The sequence below is a fragment of the Sarcophilus harrisii genome, chromosome 2 (genome assembly GCF_902635505.1).
Source record: "Sarcophilus harrisii chromosome 2, mSarHar1.11, whole genome shotgun sequence".
NCBI classification, from domain to species: domain Eukaryota; kingdom Metazoa; phylum Chordata; class Mammalia; order Dasyuromorphia; family Dasyuridae; genus Sarcophilus; species Sarcophilus harrisii.
The window spans coordinates 221867757-221891149 of record NC_045427.1 but is presented as its reverse complement, the minus strand read 5'-3'; the positions used below and the strand labels follow the sequence as shown (position 1 = coordinate 221891149).

Below are 23393 nucleotides of genomic sequence, written 5' to 3'. Positions count from 1 at the left end.
GTTGGGAAGGTGGGGAGTACAAAGAAGTCTCAGAAAAAGAGGGAAGGAAAAGGTCAAATACTTAAATCAAAGAAGACTAAAGTGGAAGAGCATTAGTGGAAGGGGGAATATCCCCATCACTTCTGCAATCTATTCACTCCCTAAAACAGAACCTCCATGCCAAACCCTGACCATTCTATTACAGGAACCCACTAGCATAAAGTACCAAGCTTCCTCAAAAGGCACAGGGAATGGGTTTTGGTTTTTCTTTTTTTTTTTTTTTTTTCCCTGTTTACTTTTAAAGTACTAAGAAGAGGCTGGGTTTCAAGCATAGGCTAGAACATTCAAGAAATCCAATCACTTCTACTTCAACACCTTTACTCCTCCCCACCCCCAAACCCAACATATATTTTAGGAATCCTGGGGAACACTGGACAACAGAGCCATACATACTCACACACATACACACACATTTTTATATACTATATATTTCTATATGATTTACATGTTTTATATATATTTATATAGATAGATAGATATAGATATATAGATATATATTTCTATGTATATTTTTTCCTAAAAGGGAAAAGGGGCTATGTATTACTTTGCTTCAGTCTCCAGTATGTTCTGCCATTACGGAAGCCTTTAAGTAACATAGGACAGGCACACCTTTCTTACCCCCTAGTCTTTAACTGTGGTGTTTTAAGTGGATATACTACTAGAGAACCTTTGCTCTCCATCCCTCACAACCAGAATTCTCTTTCAGAAAGATCTTGGGCCAAATGGCTTGAGTGGATTCAGCAGCATCTCAGTTCCTACCAAATGGTTTTGAGACCAGTGAATTTTTCTGATGTGGAGTGCCAAAATCTGGAATATCCCAGTAGATCCTTGGATTTAGAAGGGCTGCAGAAGTAATTTTTGGGAGAGTGGAAGTGTGGAAGCATTCAGGAATCAGGAAAGACACAAAGGAGGAAAACTATTGCACTCTATACCCAACAGCTATATTCAGTTCTACACCCCTCTGCCTACAATTCAGATTCTAACTTGTCAACTTCAGATGTCTAACTTGTCAGATTCTAAGGTTGTCAAACCTTAAATGATGTTTTTCTTTATTTGAATCTTTGGAGGAGTAGGTAAATTCACTTGCTATTGCAAGTGAATTTGCCTTTTTTAGCTAGGTTGCCATCAAGCATGATGAGATTAACAAGACTATTAAATTCCCCACAACTATTTAGGTCTTAATCTAGGGTCATTATATTATACCAACTATCAGAAAAACAAGGAGTAATCTGAAGGCCAATTTTCTAATTCATTTAAAATCACCCAAAGAAAGACTCTGACTTTATTCTTTCAAGAGCGTCTAGTTTTAAACTTAGCTTCAGCAGGAAGCTACCAATACAAATCCCAAACTGGCTTCAAAAGCCTGGTCCAAAACTACTTTGTGCCAACTTGTATTTCTGCTCCATATACAAGGGGAAAAAACAAAGGCAATGTTATCTTCACTAATCATGAACTTTCTTCAGCTAACCTTTCGCTTCTTAAGCCAACAGAAAAAAAAAAAGAAGAGGCTGTTCAGTCTCTTTTCTTTTAATATGGCCACACTAACTCTTTTTGCCAGTTTTCCAACTTCTCCTACACAGAGAGAGAAGACTAAAATAGGGATGACATGTTAAGAGTTTCTGAAACACCATTCTCTGATCCAATTAAACACTGCAAATACAAGGAATAAAACTATGTTTACTTATATTACTACTTTCATGACAACTGAGCAAAAAATTTAGATTGTTACAGTTGTGTGCCTGGTGTAGTGGGGAAGCACATTTGCTTACAAAAATAGTTAAAAAGCATGTGAAACTACACTCTTAACTATAGCACTACATTTAATTCTGGCCAGTCCAGTATTTGAACAGCGTTCAGCGTTCTCCTAATTCACCATTAATTTTCTTTGTAACAAAACTGGCTAATTGACTATTTATTGATAGTATAACTATGGCAAAGTTGTAATTCTCAATCCAGTCAAGCTGACAAGCTAGAGAAAAGCCAAAACACTTGCTGCCAAATATCTCTTTTGCTAGGTGCCTTTCAACCTTATCTTCTTTTTTATGACAACCAATTTTTTAAAATTTAAAACTTAAAAAGAAAATTTTAAAAGCTAATGGAAAAAGGAAAAAAAATTGTCATGGGCACACAGCATAATATACAAGAGGATTTGAAATATGTAACAATAAATTTATATTTCAAGGATTCATATAAATATAATACACTGTATTCAGAACTATCCATCTTTTCTTATAAGTTTTCTTTTGTTCTCTTCTATATACTTTTTACTTTATTCTTTTTTTCCTCCTTCCTTCCTCTCTCCTTCCATCCCCTTGACCCCACGAAGGCTACAGTTACACACAGATATATATTTACACATATACGACTACATACAAACACAAATATGTATTATATACTATATATAATGCCCATATATAGATATTATCTCATTTTCTATCCCTGCTAACTCTTCTACTTGACTTCTACCCACTAATTTGCTTTACTATTTAACACCTCCAATCCCCCCCCCATGTCTTCCATATGCCTAAGATTTTTCTATTTTAATGAAAAAAATGAAAATTGATTTCCTGTAAATTCAAAAGCTTTTAAAGAGAGTGATACCCATAGCAACTCATTCACAGGTACCGTGTATGCGCTGAAAGGTCTCTTGGATATCTGACTGAATTCTCTCATTTAATAAATATAGATGTGAAAACTGAGACCCAGAGAGACTAAATGACATTTTCCCAGAGTCATATGGCTAAAGGGAACCCAGTTTTCAATTCCAAATCCAAGGCTCTTTTAACTTATATTTTGCTGCCTGTTATCTGACTCAACTTTTCTCCAGTGTTTTTTCATGTCTTCACTGTAGAGCCTCATCCTTTGATTCAATGATCAACATTTACTTTTTCTTCTTCCCCATTTAAAAAATGGCTTCTGAAAAATGCTCCCCCCAAAGCAGTGATTTAGTTTTAAGGGACTTGTAATTTGCATCCAAATCACTTCTGTAGGAAATATATTGTGGAATGAACCATGGATTTAAGTCTGGGCAAGTAACCTAACCTCTCTGGACCCCAATTTCTTCATCTTATCAAAAAAGGATGGGACTGAGAGTTAGATTAAATAAAATTTAAGGTCCTTTCAGTTTCAAATCTATGATCCTATCACTCTGAACCTATCATGCTCCCTTACTAATAACTGCTGGATCTAAGTCTGATAAGGGAAAAAGCCAACAAGGAAAAACACCATAACTCTTACATAGTTTGACTCATCATCTGACTAGATTGTCATTTTGCTTGGACTGGTGGATTAATAAGAATTCCTCAACATTGCACCAATAGTGGCCTGCTGTGACAGCTTCTGGGTCCTTTCGGAACTCACATGTACTTTGGCTCAAAAGTAATAACTTGTCAGTTGGGAAGGAGAGCTCTTCTCTGGAATATCATCCTATCTCCCACAGTAAATTGAATCATCTGCATGACCTTATAATCTTCTTGATTTAGGGCAAACTATCAGCTAATCCAAAATAGAAGAAAAATTCTACTTACACAAATGTAAGCACTTTTCTTTTTTAGCTGAGGCAATTGGGGTTAAGTGACTTGCCCAGGGTCACACAGCTAGAAAGTGGTAAGTGTGTGAGACCAGATTTGAATTCAGGTCCTCCTGACTTCAGGGCTGGTGCTCTATTCACTGTGCCATCTAGCTGCCCCAAATATAGGCACTTTTCATTAAAGGCAAAACTCCTTGGAAAGATTACAAAAACAAAACAGCTTCACCAAAAGTCCCTTTCAAATCTGTTTATTCAGGAGGCAATTTTCACACTTTAAGAAGCGATCATGCCAAACAAAATAGTGAGCAAGTGAAAAGGATCTCCCATAAATGTTACTTTGCTATTGTTCCCTTCCCCTGCCCACCTTCTTCAATATTAGTATATAATTGTACTTCTTCCCCTTTAACAAAACTTCTAACTGGTAAAAGCTGACTCTAATTTCTTAGAGCTTTGCTCTAAGTAAATGATTTTACAAATTTGGTAGAGATTCCCTAGCCTATGTTTATGCCACCTATTTCCATTTCGCACTTATGAAAATATAGTTAAATGGATGAGCAATCAACCACTTTGGGGCTAATGCTTTCCCGGGGCATCTCCACAGTATTTATTGCTGGATTTTTTATGAAGAAAGGGCGACCTCACCTGGCCAGATGTATTACAAAGCAAAACAAGTTTTTTTCCTCTTGTCCCCAGGAAATACTTATGAAACTGGATTGAACCATTTTGGAAATTTTTCGAATTTTAGTAAATTGCTACAAGCAGAAAAGGAAATGGTAGAATTTAAACTGCAATGAATTTGCCTATTTTCAAGGCAACAGTCCAACTCTGCTTTCCTCTTCTTTAATATCAGATGTTCCATTCATAGCAGAATAACCCTATACTTGAAAGAAATCATATACCCTCCCTCAGCACATTTCCTTTAAATTCTTACAGTCTGATTATCTTGTGTAGAATACACAATGGGAAAAGGAAGATTGAATGTAATGTATAGCAAACAAAAAGTAGTATCCAGAGGACTATATATCCCAGGTGTCTTAAAACAGGGATTTGCTTGCTAGAAACATTACTGATTGCAACAATTTAGTAAAGAAAGTTTTCCCAAAACTGAACTCTCAAGGGGCCATTACAAGAAAATAGATCATAGGATTCAGAGCTGGAAGGGACTTTTAGAAAAGTCAAATGAACCTCCTCTACATTGTAGAAGACAATCATCACAGTTAGATATCCATGTCCATTGAGAAGCATTTAATTTTGATTATGTATTTTATTACCCACAAATTTATCTAAATCCCTATCAAAAACTAGATTTCTTCATCAGAAAAATATTTACAATTTACAATCCTTACATCATTTTATGTTTCCAACAGGACAACTGACTACCCTTTCCTACTTTTCCCTATAAACTGTTCCAACATTTACAATTGAATATTATTTTTTTAAAAAAGGAAAAAACCTTCTTTTTTCAATTTTAAAAAGTAACTAAAAGATGTAGACCATTTTAAGCCAGATTACTCAGAGCTGTCTGCTTTACCCCTCTCTGGTATCAATACTGAAGCCAAGGAGCTTTGGGTTTGCTTAAGGAGGTTGCCAAACCAATAGCACCCTGAAGTTTGTAGGGACATAACCATGAAGAATCTAACAGCCCCTGGTTACTTCTAAAAAATCATCTCCACTTTAGTTTTAAGTACTCCAATAAAAGAGTAGGCCACCTTACTCCTGTGTTCTAATTGCAGTGATCTGGCGGGACAATGCACTGTTAATTTCACTGTATTCATACAAAATGAATGACTCAGCAGAGTTAATTTAAACAAAGGGCAAGTGGGTTCATCCAAATAAACTTGGGGCCTCTCACCCCCTCCCCCCTTACTACCAGCAAAATCATCCATTTCTGAGGCCTATAATTGCATTTCACCACCAAATATAAAACACCTAACTTGTGGTAAGATTCAGTGAATACTGACTAAATTATTTTATTATTTAGTGAACCACAATTCTATGGCTTCACACCAACAGATTAACACTGGAATCATAAAAACTTGTACTGAATTAAATCAGGAACAATAAATCCATTTTAAGGCTTTTCAATCTTTGAAGAATTCTTTGGGTCATTAACAATGGCATAAAAATCATTCAAATTTATAAAACCCATTTGGATTTTCCAAGTTATCTGTTACTTAGCAAGTCTAAAACAGAGTGCCTAAATTTAGGAAAGCATTCCTTTTAAAAATTCACCCACCAATAATTTTGTGAGAGTGGCCTCTTCATTGATTTGGAGTCAAAAGATCTAGATTTATATATCCCAGTTGTCACTGTGTAACCTTGGACAAGCCTTAGAATCCAGTTTCCTTTAAAGTTCAGGTACCACCTTTTAAAAGTAGCTTTTTTGGGTCCTCTTACTGTTGATGCTCTCTCCCTCCTCAAATTATACTGTGTGCTTTACTTAACTGTTTACGCGTCTATACTTTAACACAAGGAAGCTCCTTGAGGGCAAAGACAAATTTTCCATTTTATCTTGCACAGAGTAGGCACTTAAATGCTTGTTGAATTAAACTGAAAATCTGTTAGCTTTCATGCACCTCAGTTTCCTCCTCTATTAAACTGGGGTTGGGAAAAGCAGGGTTGGATTATTTGGTGCTCTAAAGTCCCTTTCAGTTTTAAATCCTATGATCCATCTTAGGATGTTTCAAAATGAAAGGGGTTTTTTGGTTTGTCCAGAATTTCTTTTGGAACAAGGAAGGTGGTGAGAGGAAGGGAAACTAGTTTAAAGAATGAAAATTAATTGAGATGCAAAGAAATGTTTTTATTGCAAGCACAGTGAGCAGAGGAAGATATCTTCTCACACAGAGTGGCTGAGCGGTCTGCCAGTAACTAAGTCACTTTTCCAACCCTTCATTGGTTTTAAAGCATGTGATTTTGCTTATTGCTATCAGGTGTACATCATTTCTGCCATATGGGACATTTTCTTGGGAATATACAAGTAATATTCCATGTAGCCTGAAAGATCTTCAATAGTTACATCATCCACATAGGCCCTAGCTTGCTCAGAACAAGAGCGGGGCGAGCCAGATGGAGTTCTGGTATGGAAAGACTGCGAGTAGTCCTCGAGGGTGGATCTTCGTTCTGGTGCCAAGGGAGGGACATTCTGCAAGCCTGAGAAGGAGTACACTTCCATATCTTGCCACCTCTTACACTGGCACTCCTTGCCTACACATGCACATGGCTTGCCCAGGCTTAGCCTGGACACTGATTGAAAGTCAGAGAGCTCACTGGCCTTGAGACTTGCTTGGGAGGCCAGGGCAGCATCAGGGGGATCTTCTTCTGCTTTGCCTTCTGATGCACCATCAGGAACTGTAGCCCCCAAGGGCTCTTTCACAGCTCTTGTGTGATTAGCCTCACTAAGAGAAGAAATAGAGCATTCCCTTGCACTGAACTCGTTAGCAGGTAGAATCCCTAGGTGGCTATTGCTGTCAGGACAGTCAGTTTGGCTTTTGTGTCTGAGCTGACTGGTGGAAGACACAGCCTTTGCACTGCAGTGAATGAACTTTGGAGGATGAAGGACTGGAGACTTGGAACGCCGGCGACGCTGGGTTCTAACTGCTCCTCGTGAAGCCTTTCTTGTAGAACTGAATGGAAAAAGCAAAGAACATAATATTTAGATGAAATACAAAAATTAGAGAAGTCAATGACTTTCTGTTCTATTTTTTACTATAGTTAACTAAGGAGGTAAACAATATAATATTGTCATCCCTAAAAGACAGTTAAGTCCATAAATCTAGAGTCAGTACAGCAGCACATATTATCACTTAAGTAAACTGCAACTGTAGTTGCTTTAAACAGGTTTTTAATTACCTTTTCATTTTTATAACAAAAGTTTCAACTTTCCTGGGGAAAACATAGTACTATCTCTCTTAGGTTTAATGAACTTAGCTTTGACTAAAAGGAATTTGCAAAAAATATTCTTACCTGTGCCAACTGTCTTTAGATGCACATATGGTTTTAGTTTTGGTCTCATCTGTAGCTGTCCTAACTGATGCTCTGATACTTGCTCCCTCTCCAACAGAAAGAGAAGCTATGGATCTAAAAGATGAAGAAAAAGATCATGGTCACTTACAGACATCTCTAAATTGAGTTTTCAAGTATTTCTGAGAGAGTGTGATCCCTTGTCCTATGTTATTTAAAATGTTCTACCATTAAAAATCTCTAGCCAAATAAAGAACATACAGATATTAGCACAGTCCTTGACATGGAGTTTTAGGAAACTTTCTCTCTATGCTTACTATGATGCTTTCCCAGCTTTTATGAAAGAATAAGACAAAAATTCTCCAATGGAGTAATTTGTGTGGCATAATTTTTATGAAACTTCTATAGCTGATTAACGTGACAATCTAATTCCTTTGACAGTAGTCAATTCTGCCCTGCTCTTCCTCTCCCAAAATCTCTGCTTTTAGTTTATACTTACCAAAGAAAATCTTTGTACAGAAATTCTCTCTTATGCCCTGGTTCCCCCAAAAAAGTGACTTTCCAAAGGCCCTCAGTTTTCAAAGCCATAAATCAAAGTATCAAGTCCTAAGTATAACCATCACTGGACTATTAATAGGCTTTTAGATTGTTTATCTGGGGCAGATCATTCTTCATGGGGGGGGGGGGGGGGGGGGGGGGGTGTGGACAGAATGTAAATGACACTGAATATCTTTTGTTGGTAAGCCAGACTTTCAATATAATTATTAAGCTTCTGAAAAACTTAATCCAACTTGGATTATGTTCTAGTTCCGAACCTCCAACTGTCATCAAAAAATTTTTTAAAAACCTATTTTTTCTTAATAACATAATCTGGAAAATGTGCACATTTAATCTCACCATAGAATTCAGGACTAAATCAGATCCATTTAAGAAAGATATGATGTTTTAAAATAACACGATGGTCACCAATTTCTCCAATTTCACCAATGTAAGAGACATTACGTTTTAATGGATCTATGATTTTATTTGTGAATACCTTCTTCAATAGGGTACATTGCAATAGGTCCATGGCTTCTAATCCATTGGTGGTCTAGTCACCAAACCAGAGATCTTACTCTAGGTCTTCAGCATTATGGGTGTTCAGTGCAATTCAGATTTTCCAGTTACTCACCTTCATTCTCAATAAATGACCAGTCAGGCTCTTTTTCCAAACATATATCTATAAGACATTTTAATGCTATATTTTACATTCAAGTCATCCTTGGCACTATTACAGATTATTTATATATAGTGTAAGCTCCTTCACTGCCTCTGTGTCACCTAAAATTTTGATTTCTTTGGGTAATGTGATGTGCCATGATATGAACTAAAAGAGTCCTAGAAGACCTAGTGTTAAAAAGATGGATTTCTGGTTTGGGGAAAAGCTTGGGATTGCTGAAAGCATAGTACAAGTACTCAAATGCAATTTAATTCACTTTTTCCCCTACTCAATTCTGATAGCTCATCATCCATCAATAACATCTATTCAAGACTTAGGTACTGCTAGAAAACTTCAATGGGCTTTTCCATCTCACTACCTACTTTAGATCATTGATGTCAAACTCAAAAAAGATTCTTGTGAGTTGCATATTAACTTGAAAAACCTCAAATTAACACTATATTGTATTGCATTTTTATTTATTTTGTTAAACATTTCCTGATTACATTTCAATCTTCTTCAGGGAATTTGAACAGCAAGTTTGACACTTCTGATCAATATAGTAGTCATCTTTGTGCATCTGTTTTTCCTATGTGTATGTATTAAAACAAGCCCTATAGTGATAACTTTTAGATTTAGAAATATCTGTGATAATCTTAAGACTTGCCAAGATCAGCACAAAATCCACAAATAAGAGTCATTTGGAAAAACATCATTTTGTAGACTCCCTTTATTTATATGTCCTCTATCCTTTCCTATTTGTTCCATGTTTTACATTGATCATCAATAAAGCACTCATAAAAATTATCTTTGCTCTTATCAAGGTATCTTATATGAGCCTAATAAGTGCACAGGAGATACTTTGTTGAAGAAGAATCTTTAAGTGTTCTGCTTTACTAAGTCAAATGACTTTTAGAAATAAAATGAGACACACAATACGATCTTATATTTGTCAGAGGTTTTCAGTCAACTGTGTGACTATAAGATATAAACATCATTCATTAAAGCCAGTCTGTTAGAATCTCTTATTATTTCCAAAGACTGTAGAGAACTGATAAACTAGGCAAAGGGATTGGCAAAAGTTCAAGTGCTTTTTCTGATCATAATGGAAGCTGTGGTTTTTTCCCCTAAACATATATCTTCCATTCTTTTCAGGTAGGTTGGGGACAATCCCTCCTTATCCTCAAAATTATATTGAATTCAATACAGATTTCCTCAATTTACACTATCTGCTCCAAATGCATAAGATTTACCTTAATGCCATTTTCACATTCTCATTTAGCAAATTGGAAGTTCAGATGCTGAGCCCACATTTGATGGTGTTCCATTTTCAAATATGAAGAAAATTGCTTATAGTAGAAATGCTGACAGACTTGCTCCATTTTTCCCCTGCTTCTTCAAGTTTCATTTTTAAATGCCTAGGAATGATCTTCCTCAAATGGGTCTCAGGCTAAGTTCTCTGAAAAGTTTTTTTTTCCCTTTGTACCAGTTCATGCCATTTAATGAGGTGATATTGTTCAAATTCCCACTGAGCTCCTTCATGAGATTTTATAAATGAATTTATATCGTAAACTACTGTTTCTTCTGACTGTCATCTGTGTCTACTTGGTAAGAAGATAAAAGTGTTTGCTGGCTGAGGAGACTTCTGTATATTTTTGTATAAAGATTTTATAGATCTGATAATACACCAAGGATAGCCTCTAAATTAGTTAATAAATTGCCTTGTGTTTCCAGAACACTGTTCAAAATGATAGAAAGAGATGTTTATATAGATTCACATTACTGAGAACTTTCTATCCATATTCTGATTTCTACTTTTAATAAAAACATATTTCCATATTTGTCATGTTGTATAAGAAAAATCAGATCAAAAGGGAAAAAAAACAAGAGAACGAAAAAAACTAAGCAAACAAACAACAACAACAAAAGATGAAAATACTGTGTTTTGACTATTCAATCTCCATAGTTCTCTCTCTGGATTTGAATGGCATTTTCCATCTCAAATGCATTGAAATTGCCTTGTGATTTCCACTTTTCTCTACAGGAATACACCTAAGAACACTTATTGTGCGTGCAGAATTTCAAAAATGTCTATTTCCTTGCTTTTATTAAAATCAAACCATATCTGGGAACAAATACAATTTCCCTCATTTCTCTCTGCTGCTAACAAAATGCCAAAACAGTAATAAAATTATAAACCGGTCCTTATTTGGGTTATCATGGAAGTGAAAACTGAATGCTTTTGAAGCAAACATCTGTCATGAAATTGTCATACTAGGAAAATTAACTAAGCTACAAGCAACACTAACAATAAATTTCATATATACACATACCTGTTGCTGGGTGCTCTTGTTTTGTACTTCCAAGGAGGAAGCCTCAGAATCAAAAGAGAAATCCTAATTACTAATAAAAATTTGGGAATTCTTTTTATTTGAATGGAGAATAAAAATACACATGACATTTTAAAAAGGTCATGATATTAAGATTCAGTGAGCAGCTGGTCTGCAGGTGCACTAATTACTCTGACCAGAGGGTCCAAGATTATTGATCTCAGTGACAGAACCCTACTGAATAGGTTTCCATAGTGATCAGTTCAGCAATCGAGATCCACGAAATCTATAGTCTTTAAAGATTCAGTTTTAGTGAAAGATCCTATGATTCCTTTGAGACATATAGGTTAAATTCATCCTAGAAATTGCTGGGATTTTATCTAATAATTTCCAATTTAAAAAAAAAAAATCCCCTAGCACAAAATAAAGCTATTCACAGTGAAAGAATAACCAAAACACTCTTAAGTGTTTTAAAGAATAGCATGCTACCTTTCAGATTTAATGGGAACAAGAGGACAAGGACAAGCAAACCAAATAATTTTTACCACCTGAAAGGTGAAATTTTGTAAGCAGACTTTGGTGAGATATTGCAACATGAGAAAATGTGCATTAATTTTTTAATATTTGAGACATTACATAGGGGGTAGAAATTCAACTAACAAAAGATATCATTTAAATACAATTAATGAAAAATTTCCAAATATCATATCAAATATTTACCCTGCTGCATCCACCCTTAACTTCTTGAAAGCAGTCTGCAAACTCTCTTCTTCTCCATCCTTGGCTTCAGATTTCATTGTGGAAGTTGCTTCACCGTTATGGCCGTTGTCTGTTAATGTTGAAAATAAAATTTTAAAAATTTAAGAAAAGATATAGATTCTTAAGATCATATTTCCATATTAATTGGCATTTCTCAGGAGGAAATTCCAGTTTGAAGAAAAGTATTTTTGAAAGGGAATTTCATGACATAATAGTGAGAGATAGATGGAGGGAATCAAAAGTGAAACATTTAAAATATAAAGCATGCTATTTTTTTTTAACTGAAATCAATTTGATCTTAATGTCCTAACACTAGGCTTGAGAGAGAGAAAGAGCAGGGGGAAGCCTGCCTGAATTGCAAACTAGAACACTTATTCTTAGAAATGCTACCAAGTTTCTTGTTGGTCTAACACTTAACCCCAGCTTAATAAAACCTTATGACACATATACTATTCTCTCCTGAAGTATCCACTTAAATACTTCCTAACCTACACATTAATGGTTTTAAAAAATGTTTCAGGGTATAAGGTATCATTAAGCCAAGATTAAAGCAGGTAGATTGAAAAAAAAAAATAGTTCCTTGATTACAGATGTATTCCATATAGAACCCATATGACTGACTTAGTCTTCCAAGCTAGAAGTACATAAAAGGAACTTCTTGATTTCAATATGTAAAAAAGTAGTAAAAATATGAAAAATGTAAAAAAGTCACTTATCAAGAGTTCAACCTATACAATATATTTGTAAACTAATGTGAAATTCTGTATTACAAAAATAGGCAAACTAATATCTTCTTTCAAAGAATAATACCATACACACACACACAAAACAGGATATTCTTGAAAAAATAATTCTCTTTACCTATCTCTTCATATTATTCCCCTTTCTATTCTCATACCACTTCCCACCACCCCACCACCTTCCCCCGTGGTTCTTCTAATTTTATATGTGCTCACTTCTCAGTTTGATGTTATTATGAAACTTCCAAAGACTAGAGGTATCATAATATATTTGATATGTTTCCATATAAAGAGATAGAATTGAATGATGGCAATTCAAAATAAATTGCACGGAAACTAAATTGCTCTAGAAAAGACAGTATTAACTTATATTTATTTTAAAATTTCCATTCTCATTGGCATTTCAGACAGTGAAAATATGCTCAATCAGCAGATTTCATCTCAAAATCCTAATACAAAGATTTAAATATATTCTCCACCAACTCTAAATCACCGCCTCCAAGTTTACAGACACAGAGACAATCTTATTCTACTCAGTACATTACCAGTCCTTTAAATTCTAGACACAGCAGAGCTACTCAAATGCATAAATTAACAATTTTTGTTTAAAGCTTTTCCAGAGGATAGGAACTTTTACTACTACTGTATTCTTACATAAGAATACCTGTGGATCACATATTGATTTAGAAAACAATATATAAACATTATCTATGCCCCATTATATTTTTGTTTATTTTGTTAAATATTTTCCAATAAAACTTTAATCTAGCTCAGCCGCAATCACACCTCAGCTCCACAGCAGCTAGAAGTTATATGCACATTATAGATGTTCATAAAAATACAAAAACAAAAACCCACCAATTTTTCTTAACTCCAAATCCAGGATCATTCTACTGTTATAATGAGTGATCTGTATAAAGCATTATAGTCAGTAGAGGCGCACACACACATAAATTAAGTGAAAAACTAAAGCTTCTAATCTAATATTACACAAAATAAACTTCAGATATTTCTTTCACTTCCTTCCCAGTTCTAGAACGCTAAACCATAAATACTGATAAAACTTCTGATTCATACCCAAACTAGACATGGAGCTTAACTATTGACTGCATTTGTATGCTGATTATTTTAAAAAAGAATTCTTTTTTCAAAAGCTGACAGACTTAAATTTCTGTTCTAACAAAACAGTTCCTACTGAACCCAAGAACTTAAAACACATACTTCAACAATTTTCCAATGTTTAGCATTTTCCTCATACAGTTTCATTCTTTCTTTTTTAGCTCAAAGGAGTTAACCTTTACCCTAGGGGGTTAATCCCCCTTAACTCCACTGCCTTCCTTGTAAGATGTATCCAATTTATCCTGCATACAGCCTGTTTGTGCATGGTTGTCTGTAAACTGTCTCTTCCATTTGACTCTAAGCTCCTTGAGGACAGACACGATCTTCTGATTTTCTTTGTATCCCCAGCATTTAGTACAAAGCCTGGCACTTGATAAAAACTTACTGACTGAGGATAGATTAAAGTATGTCATAGTTGTAAAGGCTTTATTACAGTGTATACAGTTTCTTCCATAAACAGTTTCCTAAGAGTTGTACAAGTTAAGTTTAAGGATAAAGATGAGATTAACTTGTAGTATGGGTTGCTCCAAACTCTCCACAATTAGCGATTGAATTCCCTAGAATCAAAATTTTAGGATACTGTTGCTATTTTTAAAGCACAAACATTACTTTTAAATTAACCAGACCCGTGGGAATCCTACATTAATTCAGTCCTGTGTCAACTCAACAATCTCACACATACACTCCCATCTTTCCAAAAATCATAGGATTTGGACCTGGAAGGGTCCTTGGAAGTCATCTCTCATCTAATCAATTCTTTCACTTCACAGATGAGGAAATAGTGGCGCAAGAGGTTAGGAATCCAAACCATCTTTTGATTCAAAATCCCATCTTTCCCCCCCTACAAGGACAGCGCCAACGAGTCGTTCCGTTCCTCAGTATGCGAGATAAAGTCCCAATTTCCTTTTCTTGGAAGCGATACCGATACCGTGGCTCTCTGCGTCTTTCCTACTCACAACAAACAAGCGGCGCATGCACCAGCACCTGGGCCTCGTTACGGACGGGAATTCCCCTACTACCAATTTAGATGCTTTTCCAGAAGCTGGGAGACACAGAGGGTGAAGGCTGCAAATCCCCCTTCACTCCGGGGCACAACCAACAGCCCCCACAGCGTGCGGGTCAGAAAGGAGGCGATTCTCCCAAGCTCGGGAACTTGCCACAGGTCCGGGGACGGATGGGCACCCTCGGTGCTCATTCCTAAGGCCTTTGCCCACAACGTCTGAAAGTGACCCGGGGCCTGGCCGCCCCCTTCCCAACCAGAGGCCCGAGAGCCGGGCAGGGGCTGTGGCGGGCGGCGCGGAGGAGAGACGGGCCCGGAGCGGCCCAGAGAAAGGGCGGGAAGGGGCAAAGGGCAGCCGCCGCCAAGGGGAAGCGGGCTGCCAACCGCGGCCGCGAAGAGGGGCGGGACCGGGCAGAACCCGGGGACAGAAGCGACGGGCGGGAAAGGGAGAGGATGGGGGACGCGCCGGGGCCGGGAAGCCCGGCGGGCTGCCCCAAATGCCCCCCGGCTCCCGGCCAGACCGAGTGGCCCGAGCTCAGGAAGCGCGGGGAGACGGCCCCGACAGGCAGGCTAGAAGACGACAGCCCTGTCGGCCGGAGGGCCAGGCCCGGCCCGGGGGCCGTCGCAGGGTACGGTGGGACAAGGCCAGACAGAGACCGCCAGGGACCTGCCCGGGCAGACACTCACCTCCCAGAGGCAGAGGCGGTTGCTCGACCCGGTCCAGTCGGCTCCGCTCTTCCCCCCGACCCGGGGCCCGGAGAGACCCGGATCCAGAGCGGTGTGAGAGGCGCCCAGCGCCACTGTACTCTCCCACTGCGCTTGCGTCGCAGGGACCGCAGCCCCGCCTCCGCCCCTGCTCGTTCCACCCTCGTGACTAGGCAGCGCGCGGCCGACGGGGGAAGGGGGAGTGAAGGGGGAAATCAAGAACCAACGCGCAAGCGTACTTTAGAAGCACGTGCGGATGACATCATTTCCTGTTATTCTTTTTCTTTTCCCCTCCCCCTTCATCTCTTCTAGTTTTCTCTTACGCCCTTTTTTTTTTTTTTAATTAAAGAGGGACGACTTTGGATACTTGTCTTTCCCTGGCTTCTCTCCCACAAAGAGAATCGCTTTCCCCGCCTCCCAACCCTCTTTCCCTATAGTCTCCATGGCGACTAAACTCGGATTTAGTGCCTCTACCTGGGATCACTGTGGCAACGAGACTCCAACTTGTCCATCATGGCTATGAGGGGGGCGGGACGGCGAAGAGCTGCGTTTCTATGGAAACAGAGGCTCGACCCGAGTCCCGGGAGGAGGTCGCCCCGGAGACTGGCTCAGCCAGGCCCAAGAAGAGGATGTGGAACGAGGACAAGGCCTATTAGGTGCCAACGGGAAAGGGAAGAAAGACGCTGGCTTCTGGCCCGACTGCTTTGAAACTAACTGTACAAGAGGAATGGGAAGGGAAAATCTGTAGAAATGTGAGTTGTTGTTCAAGCTTTTTTTGACGATTTACAATTCTCAACAATCCCTGTGAGGCGAGTGTGATTGCTTAGAAACAACTAGAACCACGAGGAAGTGTTCTTATCCCCATTTTACAGATCATAAGGTATTTAGAGATCATCTAGCTTAACCCCCTCCTTTTGTAGATAGGAAAACTGAATTTGGGAAAGAAATGTGCATTGGCCGCTGATGGGAATTTTAAAAATAAGGTTTTCCAGAGCTTTACAATTTCAAAGCACTTTCCTCCGCAGCTCTGAGGGAAGGAATATAAGGATTATGCTTTAAAAAGTAACAGAGCCAAAGTTTGAACCCAGTTCTTGTGATTCTGATTACTGCACTTTTCCTTCAACATCATTTTCTACCTACCAAGAACAATTAACAACGGTCTTTCTACCCAAATTGTGAATGCCCAGGTGAAACATTCTTGTTCTGACCCAGTTTGGAGGTATGTGATAAAGCATCATGGTGGGGAGATGAACCTCGTGTCTTGAAGCCATATGCAAGCAGAACTCAAATTCTGGCAAATTTTACAGATGAGGGAACTGAGGCAGAGGCAAAAACTGCCTATAATCTTCAGCTACTAAATGACAGAACTGCTGTACTGTCTAGCATTCTTCCAACTGTACAACATTGGCTCCTGGTAAATGGAAATAGAAATCCCTGACCGACTGACTTTATATGGGGAGTTTTAAGTTCAAATAAAATAATGGACGCAGTATTTGTCATTGCACTATATGAATTTGAATTGCTGCCATCTTAAAAGTTTGTAAAGTGTATATGTATGGATATGTGCAGGTACATATGCATAAACGTTATGTATGCAAATAGCTACATAAATAAAATAAGATTTAGACTTTCCAGAACTAATCCAACTCCTTCATTTTATAGATGAAGAACATACAGCTTCAAAATCTTACAGATGATGAGTGGAAAAAGCAACATTTGGACCTAGATCCTTTGATTCCAAATCTAGCATATTTTCCTTTGTATCATAATGCTTCCCAACTAAAAATCGACTAGTCTATCCCACTTATTTTAAAGATAAGGAAATTAAGTGCAGAGTACACTCTGCACTCATGTCTTGAAGCCATATGCAAGCAGAACTCAAATTCTGGCAAGTTCAGCTAAGATGGAAAAGCTTTCTGTGGGGTCCTGGTGATGCTGCTTCTGCATGAAAAACAGCCTACATAAATAAAGGCTCCTACGGGACCTACTTCTACACTGAGAATAGTGGAGAAGCAGGCACAGGTTGTTAAGACTCATACAGTTTTCAAGTCATTCACAAACATTAATAATTTCCAGAATCAATCTATGTTGTATTCCTATAGGTACAGTGACTTTGAAGCAGGATAAAGAAACAAATGAGGCTATTTCCTCTCTGTACCATGCTCTCTGTATCATCTGAGTCCCTGTACTGTGTCCACCTTGGGATCAAATCACTGTTTGATTTTTTTGAGGTTTATTAGTTTCCCACAGTATTATAGACCCTGTGCAGAACATATAAAACTCGGTTCATAGTAGATGCTCTGTAATTTTTTTTTTATTTCCCTCCTCCACTTGAATTAATTGAAAAATTAAATCATAAAAAATATGGCATTAAAGGAGAGCAAATGACAAATATAGCTTCAGATTGCTTAGAAACAGGACTAGAACCAAGAGTAAGAAAGATAGGCAGCTGCTTAATTCATCCACATGCCAGGGGACACAATAAAGAATTCTCTTAAATATTGCATTTATCAATTTATGTGCTTTTAATGTCAGAAAATCCTGTTCTCCACAACCCATGTTAACTTAATGCTAAATCATATAGCTTCTCCAGAAGTCTGTTCTAACATCATCTTGTGACATGTAAATGATATAGAATTTGTGAAATTTTTGCCAGCACAACAAAAATTCTAACTGGGTCAGTTAATCGCAAGAGGCTTAGAATATGTATAGTCTTAATAACAGAATGTGCCTCCTGAGTAAAGAACCAGCTTCACTAAGTGTGGAGAAGTTCCAATCTATTCCTCTTTATCTTTAGTGTCAATGGCAAAGTGTGCTAAGAATCTCATAGTTTTTAAGTCATTTGCCAACTTTCCCAAAGTCAGGGCTTGAAAGTAATAGAGCCAACCCAGCTCTTATTCTAATTCTTATGCTTTTTCCTCTTGTATCATACTCTACCTAAGATTCCTAAGAACAATTACTATCTGCAAGTAAAATATTCTGGGGCTTTTCCAGCTTGAAGGATCCTCAATCTAAATATTTATATTCTAAATGTGAAGTCTTTGTTAACAAACAATTTAATACACTGTTGAGGGAACTAAATGTTATCTATAGATATTGTCACCAGAAATGAAACCAGAAAACCTAAAGAAATTACAGTTAGATGGAAGGATGATTCATTAGTTTTCCTCAAAAAAGCAAATAAATTGGAAGAGTTGGTTTCATCTTGCATCCAAAGACTAAAAAACTTTCATTTGCTCAGCTACATGGTCATATCACCTTGCAGAACTTGAGAACCATAAAGATAGATGCAGCTTATTATACCAAGATTTATTACAGAAGATGAAAATAATTCTACAAAAAAATCTTTAAAAATTAACATATCAGTGAACAAGCAATTATTAAATATTTACTATGTAACTTTGACGTATAGGAGCCAGGGAAGGGAAGAGAGAAATATGTTGGAAAATAAGATGCCAGAGCTTATAGATTATTCAGGAGTCTTGTGCCTGTATCTCATAAATACTTACTACTAGGAAGGTTAACAACCATAAAAACTGACACTGACCACATTTTATCAGATAAGAAGCAACTGGTTACCAACATGTGAATTATTTTAGAACCAATTATTTGAAAGCATTCAGATTATTAGCTGGTCAAAGATCAAAATTACTACAAAATTAGAAGAAAGAAGAAAGATGGGGAAATCAAAACTCTGAGCCAACCTATTTAAACAAACTTGGCTCTTTAAAAAGAAATTAATTTTTTAAAAATATGATATGAATAAAAAGTAATACATTAGTTTTAGTTCTTAGCAGTTTGCTTAGCTATAAAAAAATGGCAAATAAATAAAAAGTAAATATATTGACTTTGAGTATCTTAATTTCCTAGAAGTTTAATCAGGGTAAAGTAGTTACAGCAACGAAGAGGTCTAAAGATCATTCCTAAAACTTTTTCATGGTTAGATTGAGCAATATGATAAAAATTACAATATTAGCTAAATTAATTTATTTATCCAGTGTCATGCCAATTAAACTACCAAAAATATATTTTACTGAGCTAGAAAAAACAGTAAAAAATTTGATAAGTATCAAAAAATTAAGAAATTAATGGGTAATAATGAAAAAAAGTAGATCTAGAGGTACTAGATCTCAAACTATACTATAAATTGTTCATCATTAAAATGATTTAGACTGGTTGAAAAAATTAGTCAATAGAAAAAATTAAAAATATAGCATAAAGAAGCAACATAGTAGCATTGTGTTCCATAAACTTAAACCAAAATATTAAAGGAAAACCTCACTATTTAACAAAGACTACTGAAAAAGTTAGCAGAAGTCTAACGGACTCCAGCCATTCTGAATAGCAATTTGGAATTATGCTCAAAAAGTTATCAAACTGGGCATACCCTTTGATCCAGCAGTGTTACTACAGGGTTTCTATCCCAAAGAGATATTAAAGAAGGGAAAGGGACCTGTATGTGCCAAAATGTTTGTGGCAGCCCTCTTTGTAGTGGCCAGAAATTGGAAACTGAGTGGATGCCCATCAATTGGAGAATGGTTGGGTAAATTGTGGTATATGAATGTTATGGAATGTTATTGTTCTGTAAGAAATGACCAGCAGGATGAAGACAGAGAGACTTGGAGAGAGTTACATGAACTTATGCTAAATGAAATGCGCAGAACCAGGAGATCATTATACACTTCAACAACAATACTGTATGAGGATCAATTCTGATGGAAGTGGATATCTTCAACAAAGAGAAGATCCAGTTCAGTTCCAGTTGATCAATGATGGACAGAATCAGCTACACACCCAGAGAAAGAACACTGAGAAATGAATGTGGACTACTTGCATTTTTGTTTTTCTTCCCAGGTTATTTTTACCTTCTGAATCCAATTTTTCTTATGCAACAAGAGAACTGTACGGATCTGGACACATATGTTGTATCTAAGATATACTTTAACATGTTTAGCATGTATGAAACTGCCTGCCATTTAGGGGAGGGGGCTGGAGGGAGGGAAGGGAAAAGTTGAAACAGAAGTGAGTGCAAGGAACAATTTTGCAAAAATTACCCATGTGTATGTTCTGTCAATAAAAAGGTATAATAAAAAATTTTAAAGCTTTTGCATAAACCAATCTAATATAGTTAAAATTAGATGAAAAATAGGTAAATGGGGGAAAAATCTTTGCAGCAAGTTTTTTTGATAAAGGCCTTAAATCAACAATGTTTAAGGAACTAAATCAAATTTGTAAGACAAGCCATTCCCAGTAGATGAATGGTCAAATAATATGAATAAACAGTTTTCAAAGAAACAAATTTTTGGATTTCTATCAACGTTCTATCAATAACGATATAAAAATGTTCTAGTTCTCTTACAATTAAAAAAATACAAATTAAAACAACTTTTTACCTCATACTCATTAGATTAATGAAAATGACAGATGATGGAAGGTCTATAAATTCCAGTGTACTGTTGATAGAGCTATGAATTGACTTTACTATGGAAAACAATTTGAAACCATGCTCAAAATGTTACTAAATTGGATGTGACCTTTGACTCACTATTAGGCCTGTACTATTAAAAAAAAAAGCAAAAAAAAAAAAAAAAAGGAAAAAACCTATAGGTTCACAAATACAACAACTCTTTTTGTGTTAACCAAAAATTAGAAACTAAAAAGGGGTGTGTGTGTGTGTGTGTGTGTGTGTGTATTAGAAAGGGAATATTTTGTGCCATAAGAAATAATGAAATAGACAAATTCAAAGGTTATCTCAGAAGTTTTCTATTAATTAATGAAGAGCTAAGTTGAGCAGAACTAGAACAATTTATATAATGACAACAACTTAAAAAGACTCTAGAACCCATCAATGTAATGATGAACCATAATCCAAAAGATTAGAAGATGAAACATTCCACTTAACCTCATGCTAAAGAAGTAATAAACTTGAAATGCAGATGGCCAACATGAGGAATTTTGTTTGCAATTTTAAAAACTTTTATGGGTAAAATTTTTTAAAGGGTAACATAAATATTAAATAGATTTTGCCTTTGGATACTATGCTTATCTACTTATTTTTGGTCTACTGTCTCCTGGACATTTTTATTATACTCATTGTATCATGACAAACTTTTATAATTTTTTTCTCCATTCCATTGCTTTTTACTGTTTTATGAGGTGATACTGCTGATATTCTTTTGAAAATTAGTTTATATTCTAAATAAACATTTGATCTTCATGCCAGAGAGGACTGTCAAACAATGACAATATCCATTTATTAAAATACAAGCATATGCTTAGGACTTTTATGCCTACTTTCTTATTTCTTTAAAATATTTATTAGAATGAACTATGCACGCAATAAGGATATCTTTGATGAAAATTTAGGTAGCAAAGAGGCTTTTGCTAACAATTCTTTAGGGCAAAATATATCTTTACAAGTGAGTAGAACCAAGAGAACATTGTCCACAGCAACAAGATTATATGATAGTCAATTGTGATAGATTTGGCTCTTTTCAATAATGAGGTGATTCAAGGCAGTTCTAATAGATTTGTGATGGAAAGAGCCATCCACATCTAGAGAGAGAACCATGGAGACTGAATGTGCATCACAACATAGTATTTTCACTTTTGTTATTATTGTTGTTTACTTGTTTTTTCTTTCTCATTTTTTCCATTTTGATAGGATGTTTTTTTATATAACATGATAAAAGTGGAAATATGTTTAGAATAATTGCACACATTTAACCTATATTGGATTATTTGCTGTCTAGGGAGAGGGGAGGGGAAAAATTGGAACACAAGGTTTTACAAGAGGGAATGAACTATCTTTGCATGTATTTTAAAAATAAAAAATTATTATAAAAATACATCTTCATAGTTATTGAATACAGATTGATTCAAACAAGATTCCTTTATAGATGCCACCACAGAGATATCTTTATTCCACAATTATCTGATTACCAATTATCAAGTGAAACAAAACAGATATAAACTTGACAAACATATTCACTATTATCATAAAGGATATCCTGCATAAAATCTACATAGGAGATTATATATGATGGTGAGGTCCTCTAGATGTTCTTGCTAGTTCTGATATCTTTATTCCACAATTATCTGATTACCAATTATCAAGTGAAACAAAACAGATATAAACTTGACAAACATATTCACTATTGTCATAAAGGATATCCTGTACAAAATCTACATAGGAGATTATATATAATGGTGAGGTCCTCTAGATGGTCTTGCTAGCTCTTAATATTATACAAATTGTATTAATATTACAGGATCTCCTCAGTGTATCCAGATATTCAAAAGAGATTAACCTAGTAATTTCCACAGGAGTATGTATTACCCATATTATAACATATACTTGGATGGGCAAATCATTAAGTTAATTTGTGAGTACATGTATCTTAATCAAGCACTGCATTTGGGCAACCAAGCACAGAATTGACTCAACAGTGAGACTTGATTACATTTGGAAAAGAGAGCACTGCTTTCAAAGATGCCAGTTTGTCCCATGATACAAAAGTCCATGATTTTTTATGTCAACATTGATGTGCTGTGGTTGAGAATCATAAAATGGCACTCTTTAAGAAGAATCAAAAGGACTATGAAAAAAAGTGTGATTATCTGTACAATTATTACTAACAATGATTTAATGCACGGAGAGGTAAAAAATAGTATTACGGAGTATGTAGAAGTAGGAGGTGGGCCAGTTGTGATGACGGTAAAGGATGATTGAAGACATAGTAAGTGTAGCATTAGTATTGGTAGTTTGGCATTACTATGTTTAGTGAGATTCTCTGACCTCATCCAGATCAAGGCCAGTTACCCTCAAAAGTTCTAAAGTACTCTTGAGGAAATAGGGTTGGTAGTGCATAAGATTTATACTCCTGCTAATTGTATTCCCTCCATGTTAGTCAACAGTGACTATCACTCAAGTACTTGATATTAATATTAATTAACTTTGTCAGATGTTTACTTAGAACATACAGTAACAACAAAAGTACAAACCTTTTTCCTC

At 36.3% G+C, this 23393-nt stretch overlaps 1 protein-coding gene across 2 annotated transcripts; it reads right to left on the bottom strand.

The window, feature by feature from the left end:
* Nucleotides 1-3800: 3800 nt before the first annotated feature.
* OSER1 (oxidative stress responsive serine rich 1) lies at nucleotides 3801-15875 on the bottom strand. Of its 2 annotated transcripts, none has more exons than XM_012539798.3 (4): nucleotides 15854-15875; nucleotides 11777-11885; nucleotides 7532-7645; nucleotides 3801-7191 (listed from the first exon to the last, which is right to left on the bottom strand). In XM_012539798.3, the coding sequence occupies exons 2-4, from the start codon at nucleotides 11851-11853 to the stop codon at nucleotides 6495-6497; spliced, it is 888 nt and encodes a 295-aa protein (XP_012395252.1). In that variant the 5' UTR covers nucleotides 11854-11885; nucleotides 15854-15875; the 3' UTR covers nucleotides 3801-6494. The 2 variants fall into 2 exon arrangements, with proteins under 2 accessions (XP_012395252.1, XP_012395251.1); XM_012539797.3 differs by lacking the exon at nucleotides 15854-15875 and adding an exon at nucleotides 15362-15554.
* Nucleotides 15876-23393: the final 7518 nt, after the last annotated feature.